Here is a 9,791-nt window from a genome sequence, read left to right on the forward strand (position 1 = left end):
ATCAGGTGATATGACATAACCTGTTACCTATTAACAAAAATATATTTTAAATCAATCAAAATGAAAATGAAAAACATAATTTGACCCAAAAAAATGTAAAATATAATACTAAATTAGTATATACATACTAAATTTCGGAGTTGACCCCTTCATGAAAGTTGCAAAGTTTTTTGTTATGAGTGATTACATTTTTCACACTTCTACAATAGTTATTATTAATTTTATTAATTGTGCACTCAAATAAAAAACACTGTTCATGAGATTTGGAGGGTTTTAAAAATCTAAACGACCATGTAATCATTGTCTAAGCATTGTGGATGCAATTATGAACATTTATTATGCTTTCATATCTTTCAGACTTATACATTAATGATTATGAATTTTGTTTATTTTAAACTCCCTTAAAAATACTATTCATGAGAGTTTGTATGGTTTTAAAAATTCAAATGATCATATACCTATCCTCAAAGTATTGAGGATGCGACTATGGACGTTTGCATTTTTTTTTTTCATATTTTTCGCAAATGTAAATTAATTATTATAATTTTAAAATGTGTTTGGTATTTTTAAATTACTTGATATTTTTATTTTTAATGTGTTTTATAATTTTTAATCTCAATATTTGCCTATAATATACTATAAAAATAAATAAATAAATAAATAAATAAAACTTAAATTTTAAATTTTATATAGAATAATAATTAATAAACAATATATACATATTCATTATATCTATTGTATTTTAGAGTAAGTTTTTGTTTTAGTAGTTTAAAAAATTAAAATCATCAAAATAACTTTTTTTCTTATCGTGCCGAAACAGGTTACCTATGTGTCACTCTCGTGTAAACCTATTAAGGACCAGTTATTAATGGATTATTATCGTGTGACCCGATTAGTTATCATGTTGACCCGAAACTTGTTATTGTCGTGTTGTTTACGTGCCGTGTTAACGGGTCGGGTAAGAAATTGTCAGATATAGTATTTCTATTAATTACTAAACAATACAAAATGCATCAATTTTATCTAACGGGTACATTTTTGCTGTATGATATACACACAGGCTACTTATAAAATGTGTTGGCTTATAATTTGAACATGAATACGTGAAGCTGTTTGAGATTTTGAAAATCTGGATCTGTCGGTTATTGTACCATAATAAGTTTGTATTATTAATCTCTCTATTAGAATTTTATCATTTTTTTACTTGACAAGAGGGTAATGTATGAAAACTAGCAATTGTACACGTACTATGCGTGTGCTTATTTAAATTTGAAATAAAATTTTAGTATCATGGTATTGGCATGTGCTTGTGATTTTTAACTCAACAAGAGTGTCAATATCCCGGTATTGGGCAGTTGTGTTCGTGTTTGGATTTTCCCACATGCTAGCTTAACAGATCGTTTCATGTAAACCTGTTTAGGGAAAAAACCCGAAAACAAAAGAACGACGACTGACTGCAAAATTCAACAGGGTGCTCAACTTGAATACTGTAATGCAATGCAGGACACCATCACCATCCAAAACTGAACGAATTTACATCATTGACAAAAACCATCCATCCATCCATCCATCGTTAAGATCCAAAACATTCATTAGGTCTAACTAAATTTACATCACAATCTTTACAAGATACTCTAATCCTCTTCTTCCCCTAGATCTTAAACGTCACCCTCCTCTTTGCTTAAGACCTGTTTTCCCTTGCATCCATCTGTTGCAATGGTGAGAAGATCTGTGTGCTTCTCACTTGCGCTTCGGTTTCACAACTGTCAACTGCAGATGGATCACTGCCTCCTACATTAACAGATGAACACGGAATCTCATTATCTTTTGCACTTTTTCTCTCTTCAGCTTTTACACCTGTGACAGCTTTACTATCAGTTTCATCCCTTTCGATCTTCAGTGAATCAACGGGATTTTCAGCATTCGTTGACAAATTTTTTGACTGAGCTTTCTGGTCAGGTGATTTATCCTTTTGAACTCGGTCATTCGGTCCATCCCTAGAGATCACTGCTCCATCTTGGACCTGATCTGTCGGAGCAGAGCCCGGCTCAGCATCCAGGTTACAGCTAACACCATTGGTCTGTCTGGATAACATTGCGTCACTAGTTGGAGTGTGCTGACTTGCCTGAGGAAGAACTTTTGAAGGCCGAGGGCGTGTAGTGCCAGGTGTGGCAGCAGTGGATGAAGGGATGGAAGGTGGTATAGCAGCCGAGCTGCTACGCATTATATGTACATTAGGAGGAAGTTCTGAGTGGGTAGACATGCTGCCAGGTTTAACAGATTGGGTAGAAGAACCACTTGTAGGCATGATACGGACAGCATTCTTCGCCTGAGCAGCCTTGAGAAGTGATGCAGCATCTGAAGGAAAAGCAATGCGAGCCCCAGCAGCAAACGCAGCAGCTCTTACCATACTATCAGTAAGCTTCGGTATAGTTTTTTTGGCGATCACTGGAGCTTTTGTTGTGGAGCCCGACAATCCTGTTTGATATGTTTTCACTGGGTTAAGGCCTTGCTGGGACTGCGGTTTTGCTTCAGCAGTAGTACAATGCACAGAGTTGCTAGTTGCATTTGTTCCAGCAAGCTTGCTGTGTGTACTTGTCCCAGCTGTTTACTAGAATACTGTTAGTTACAGATTGACACAGTACTAAATAAATTACGTAAAAATGTCAATAAAAATCAAAGAGATAAGAACAATCAAAACATTCACAACGGTTTCAGTAATTAAGGTGCCAAAAATCACCCCTTAATGAAAGACGTGATTCATGATGCATCGCATCCACGGAAAAGCCAAGACTTCAAAAACAGGGGTGAAGACAATCCCAAAAATAGCAGAGTGATCAATAGATAATGCAGCAGCTAAAATATTAAAATTGCTTGACAGTTTATGCACATCCATAATTTAGAAGGCAAAAAGAAAATCTTTGTTGGCAATGGCATTAAGAAAGTCAAGAAAGTGTTATGTTATTATAAGACTTTCAAAATACTTCAAGTATACTATGCAGAAACAATAAAATGTATACATTATTCCCTTGACTCTAGGACTCGCTATTGGGAACCAAAGAAGTTCAGATGGAACTCAAGAGTTCCTTGAAAATCTGCAGGATTTCATGGAAGCAACATAAGAATTATATGTACTTTTCTGTAAACTAAAAACAGCATAGATGGGAGAGAGAATCACCGGTGCCAATTGTATTAGCTGTGATGTTAGGCATATTCAGGGCTATGGACAATGAATGACGAGCTGCCGCCTGTGCTTCTGAAAGTTTACCACTTGAGCCGCCTCCAACATTCTTCCTAATTTTTTTCCACCTCTGTAATATAAACCCACAAAAATAGTAGGAACAAAAGGCATTAGTGCACTTTTTTTTTTTTTTTTTTTTTTTTTGAGGAAGAAACAAATTTTTATTGCAAAGAAAAAATAAATATACAAGAGTGGACAAGAAGTCCACAAAATCACAAACGAAAACAGGATATATAGCAACATCGCCCTGAAACTTAGAAACAACGAAAACTCAACATAACATTAGTGCACGTTCATGCTTCTAATCACAACCAAAAGAAAAATAGTTGGAACACGTGCATAGCTTGAAATGAACTGCCCACAGCCTATTCATAATTCATAAGATTTAACATAATATATTCATATATGAAAAATGGAAATCCGTTGCCGGGATTTGAACCCGGGAAACCTGGGTAAAACCCAGACATCTAACCGAACTAGATGACAACAGAGTATTATTCACACACAGTTGCTAGATGTGCAATTACATCTATATGGCAGCTACACAACTCCACCATAGAAGAATCTTCAGAGTCTATGGTTTGATCAATTCAGCTTAACTTCAATAATATACATAAATCAATCACTAATAGTAACTTATGAATTAACAACTCAATTTATTCAAAAATCGTCAAATAATGTATGGCTTCAACCTGAGTTTTCATATACTAGCACATCAACACGAGCTACAAATGAAGTACGGAGTATAGCAAAGAAGTGGCATAATGTCATACCTTTAATGGTCACATAAAGGATGATGCGTTTGTGTAGAAAACGTAACCAGATTATTATGTGCAAGTAAAGGATGATATGTTTATCCAGTTCTTATTTCAGTCTCCAACTCCACTACAATCTGACAACTAGACTATAAATTCAACAAATATAAACAAAACTTATCCAAGTACAAATACTCGAGTCCAATTACACCACTTTAAATGACAAAAACCAAGGGATTCTCTTTTCCAAAGTTAAAAATAGATATAAGGACCAGAACCAAGGGATAATTCAAACTCTAGGTCATCTTCTGGAGAAATTATCTTTTTAAAAAAAAGAAAGCGAAAAGGAACCTCGAGTAAATTAGAATGCCAACTAATTAATTCCCCTCTAATACGAAGGGCATAGACAGAGTGATTAATGGCCCATAAACCAAATAACAATCCCATCCACTTTGACTACAAGACAAGTTGGGAAAATAATATAAACGTATATTTTTTTTTCGTTTATATTAATTTAAGTCATTTAGAGCAGTTGGCATTAAGCTCTACATCTCTTTGTGTTAATTTATTTCATTCTTAGATGTCATCTATGCTTCAGTCTATTTTTAGAAGTCGTTTCACAGTTAGTTTTAAGTTTATTATGATTCTTCTTCTACTGCAAACTGGGTCTTCAAGTACTTTTGGAAGTCATTTCGTGCCTAGTAAACCATAATCATAAGCACGATGTTTATGTTGTTCATTTCTCTAAACTTCGGCAGGTTTATTAAAAGTATCTGTAATTTCTACCATCAACAAACCATAATCATAAGCATCATGCTCAAGTTCATTTGTATTTTTTTTTTTTTTTTTTTGGAGGAATTCTTTATGCCCCTTTGGATGCATCAAATTACAAATAGAGATGGGAAAGAATAATGAACCAAAACATGAAAAGAAACAACAATAAAGCCAAAACCAAAATATAAGACTCGAGAACCAGTTGCGGTGATAGAAAAAAAAAACCTGATTTAGCTGACTAGGTGTTCTGTCCCCTTTGAAATCTCCTCGTAAGATATTTGCCCAATTTCCTTCACCATGTTTTTGCACAGCAGCAATCAGCTCCAAATCTTCAGCCTCAGACCACTTCTTACTTCTCTTTCGAGGAGCCATGACATTTCCTAATGCATCATCTCCTTCAGCAGTTACCACTGTAGATGCTGTCACTACAGGGAGGGGATTTTTCAGAACCGAAACTGGAACTGTAATGTTCTTCCCTCGCATTGAACATGTTGCTTGTGAATTTTGATGAGATCTAGATGCCTGGCCATTGGGTAAATTCATTGATAACGGACCCTCAACTGTTAAACCATTTTGATGACTTACGTCACTTGATAAACCAGATAAAATTAGAACCTGGCCAAGAAAATAAACCATTTCAACAAGATAAGCTGGCTAGATCTTTAAGTTAGTAAGGTAGAAAATAATCAAGAGATTATACAAATGTAAACTCTGATGTTTTTTATAGGAGACAAATTCATTAAAGAGAGGAAAAAAGTAGCACAAAAAAGTGTGAAGAGATTAAGAAAGCACCAACAACCTTCAAAACATAAGAGTACTAGCAAAGAAACAAAAAAGGGATACCAGAAAATTGCAGATGAACAATTCTTGACCCAATGATGCAAAAGCAGTTGCTTGGTTGGACAAAATTTATCCATATAGCCAGACAGTAAAGAAAGTTTTACAATCTCAAAAGAGTCTTCTCGGTCCAAAAATAGTTGCATAGTAAATGGTTATAATATCAGTGTTACAAATTTTAAACAAGTCGATTGTTTGACATGAGCTATAAGCCTACAACAAGCCTGTTTTGAAGTTTCTAATATATGTTGCAGTGCTGGGCATTATAAGTGATCCTTTGAGTTAATTTGTTTGGAACTTAGGAGTCTAAGGCATATCCTACTCCTACTAGGAAAAGGAAAAGGTAAACAAATGTGAGACCACCTTAACCCAGTAGCCATGTTGCGGACCTTTAGATGTTGATCACATGCTTTCTCACTTATATAGCTCAGGTGAAATATCTTTATGCATACTGGAATTAGAAACGATAAAAGGATGATTTCGAAAGAACCACAAGAGCAGTTTGAATGTTCATGCAATCAGAAAAGGTGGCTTCAGCAGGGAACTATAAGGCTCTATTTGGATGGACAATTTGAAAAAAAAGGGATTTGGATTTGAAACAAGGCTAAATTTGCTATGAAAACTATAAAGCGTTAGATTGAATGTATTTGAAATAGTTACATCAAGGAATCTTTTTGTTTCTTCTCCCTTTTATTCTAAACATACAGCATTAACCTCCATATTGATATCTAAATTCCCAGATTTATGGTTCATTTGGGACTGCTTTTGGAACAGCTAAAGGTGCTTTCAAATAGCCAAAAGCATTTACAGCAACCTTGGCAGAAAAACTAAAAGCGCTTCTGGATTATAAGCACTTTTTGGTGCTTTCTGCAGAAGCTCCAGGCACCTCTTCAGATAGCATTTCAATGTGCTTGGAGTGCTTTCTTTAACAAATAAAGTTTTAAGTGCTTTTTTTTGGAAGAAAGAGACTGTTCTATTGCAACAAGACAAGTTTTATTGTGCTCGCCTAGCAAAAGTGTTCCATGTAGACGCATTCCCAAAAAGACCCAAATTAAAGTCAACAAATCAACAGGCAAGACACTCCATTCAAGGACCTGTAAGGTCTGAAGCAATAAACCCTGAAGCCTGAAGCAAATCATGTATTAAGTATGTACTCATTTATATACCTTCACGCATGCAGCAGCTTCTGTTGAAGCTTGAGCACTAACAGCAGGAAAAGATTCCACTTCGTATTCTAAATCACTATCATCATCCTGCTAGAGAAATTTAACATGACTCAGAATATGGAAAAAGGAAAATGAAGTCGTTTCCTGCAAGTTATAGGTGGGAACTGATAATATACTTCATTATGACTCAACTAGCTTGCAAGAAAATGCCGCACATAGTAACCTCAGCAAGAAATTTGTAATTTAGTTCATAAAACTTGAATATATTTCCATGAAAGTTACACGTCTATGTACAATATAAAATTTGAAATTCATTACCGAAATATACATAATTACCATGCAGGAAACCGGTGACTTCAAAGAGTACTTTAGATTTCTTTTCTGTTTTTCCTTTTTTCTATTTTATTTGGTCGAATGAGCACTTTATAAATTCATTCAGAATTTAGTTCATACAACTTGAATATATTTCCATGAAAGTTACACGTCTACGCACGGTATGGAAATATAAACAATTACCATGCAGGAAACTGGTGACTTAAAAGAGCGCTTTAGATTTTTTTTATTTTTTATTTTTTTCTATTTTATTTGGTTGAATGAGCACCTAATAATTCGTCCAGTAGACTAACGGCAAGATTTCTACTATATACATAATTCAAATTCAAACAAACAGGCTGGAAAAATTAGTGATGTCACAATAAATGTTCCTACTAAATTATCATTCCATTCACTTGCAATCATGTCCACAAATAACAGCTCTCGAAAGCAGATTGTACATCTAAGTTAACAACAATTTAGTTATGGTAACTGAGGTGACGGGGTAAATTTTTTAAGTTTCTCTCCTTCTCACGCACACTCAGCCATTAGAATACCCATTATACTCACAATCCCACAAACCACATCATTCACCAAAAAATGAAAACCTAATATATTACATATTTATCGACATACAACATTTGTGTAAAAGAGTAGAACGAACACCATAAACTACGAATGAAGAGAAAAGGGTGGGAAACAGACCAAAGGTTGAGCCCCATTGTCTAATTTGTCAAGCAGAGCTTCACGATACGCTAAATGGCGCCAAAGCATCTGATATTCTCTGGCATTAGAAATTCCAGTTGAAGTCTTGGCCACCAACCGATTCCAATCCATCTTCCCATCAGGATAGTTCGCCACTTCCTGCAACAGGGCCAGCACAGTCGTCGGCGCATACCTGCCCATCAGCAATGCAAAAAACAAAAACCCCACATTAATGATTAAACCCAATTCACCTAACAACACAAAAATCCCAAAATCCAAAATCCAAATGAAAAAAAAAAAAAAAAAAAACCCCATTAAACCCAATACTCAAAAAATACCAATAGAAACAACCCATTACGCAGAAATTTCAAATTAAAAAAAAAAAAACCACATGCATAAATATATATAATAAATTATTTATATATATATATATATATATAAAATATATGCAACATATTGAAATCGATGAGAGAGGGGAAAGAGGTACCTTTGTAAGAGAGTGGCGGTATCTTCTTCGGTGATAAAGCCCTTCTTAGGGTCCTTGGCTTTCTCAAGCATTGCTTTGATCACAGTGAATTCAGTTTCGCATAATATGAAATATGGAAAGCCTAATTAGCCAGTGGAAACCTCTGAAGGACCAAACCTTATTGGGCCTTGGGCAAAACCCTAAACCCTGGAAAGGGGTTTAGACGCGGAGGAGAAAGAGAGAGAATGAGAGGCGGAAGGACGGCGGAAGAAGCGGCGGAGCGTTGAAGAGCGGAAGGACGGAGGGGAAGGAGTTTTTGACGATGCTTAAGGAGAAACGTAGTCAGAACTCAACTGCTCTGCTTTTGACCGAAAACTACTCCCCGCTATATACTCAACTGTCTTCTTTTTTGTATATAAAACTAACGCTAATTACATTTTACAACTCTATTTTTTTATCGTTTTCAAAATTGACCATAAAGTTTTTAACTTTTCACATTACACCTTTATGTTTTAAAGTCGTATTAATGTATACCTTTTGTTTCTTTCATCATCTAATCATCCATCAAAATTGATGAGATATTGTGATCATCTAATCATCCATCTGAGTTTTTTTGTTAATATCTTGTAAATGTAGCTTACATATTAGCTTATATAAAAATTTCGCGCTCAACATATTATTAATTTAATGTTGTATCAGATCTTCAATCAAACCAAAAAATGCATAATAAAAAAATTGAAACTTCGTACTACATTTTTAAAATCAACCCAAACTAAAGAGTGTGAAAGGCAGTTAGCTGATAAAATTATGTATATCAAGTCCCTTAAGGAAAGGGATCATCGTTTTTCATAAAAATGTGAACGATTCACTTCGCATTCTTTTACGACGGTTCAAGTCGTCTACTTTTTAAGTTTTTATCCATAGATTACCGTTACAAAAAAAAAAAAAAAAAAATTCAGTTTAATTCAAAATTCTTTACTCATTTAATTGTCATGATAAAATTCAATATTTTTCTAGAATGTCATGTTCGTCTATTTCTTTGCACACCCATATTTCTTATACTTTGCAAGGATTATGTATAAAAGAAAATAAATAAAAAAAGAAAATAAATAAAAAAAGAAAATAAATAAAAAGATGATTGTCCGAAATTCAAGGCTCTTTTTATAGTAGGTAACTAAAATGAAGAATTGGAGTACAGGAAAGGATAGTGGTTGGGTGAGAGCAAACATACAATAAAGTAGGAAATAATTTTCCAGATCCAAACATATATTTTTTTTAAAAGAACTAACCCGTGCCTTCGCCACGTCCATTCACCCTTTTAGGGTTGGGAAGACTCACATATGTATTTCAACATTTCTTAACCATCATGTCGCGATTTATCAGTATTATAAATCGAACTCATGACGTACCATATGAAATAAAAGACTGAAATTTATCCCCAAACCACACTTCCCCTGCTGTCAATGTCATGCATTCGCTTCCCCTTTTAGTATTCCAAAGCATATTGAGACCAGTTTGAAATTCCATCTTTTCTT

The 9,791-nt window shown here is 34.5% G+C and overlaps 1 protein-coding gene across 2 annotated transcripts; it reads right to left on the bottom strand.

Annotated features, from left to right (window-relative positions):
- Positions 1-1,521: 1,521 nt before the first annotated feature.
- Positions 1,522-8,597, bottom strand: LOC137744828 (uncharacterized). 2 transcript variants are annotated; one of them, XM_068484645.1, is made up of 6 exons: positions 8,278-8,597; positions 7,791-7,983; positions 6,774-6,860; positions 4,996-5,385; positions 3,179-3,311; positions 1,522-2,604 (listed from the first exon to the last, which is right to left on the bottom strand). In XM_068484645.1, exons 1-6 carry the CDS (start codon positions 8,346-8,348, stop codon positions 1,682-1,684), a joined length of 1,797 nt encoding a protein of 598 aa, XP_068340746.1. In that variant the 5' UTR covers positions 8,349-8,597; the 3' UTR covers positions 1,522-1,681. The 2 variants fall into 2 exon arrangements, with proteins under 2 accessions (XP_068340746.1, XP_068340739.1); XM_068484638.1 differs by having other exon boundaries at positions 6,774-6,863.
- Positions 8,598-9,791: the final 1,194 nt, after the last annotated feature.

Source organism: Pyrus communis, chromosome 1, assembly GCF_963583255.1.
Source record: "Pyrus communis chromosome 1, drPyrComm1.1, whole genome shotgun sequence".
Taxonomy (NCBI): Eukaryota; Viridiplantae; Streptophyta; class Magnoliopsida; order Rosales; family Rosaceae; genus Pyrus; species Pyrus communis.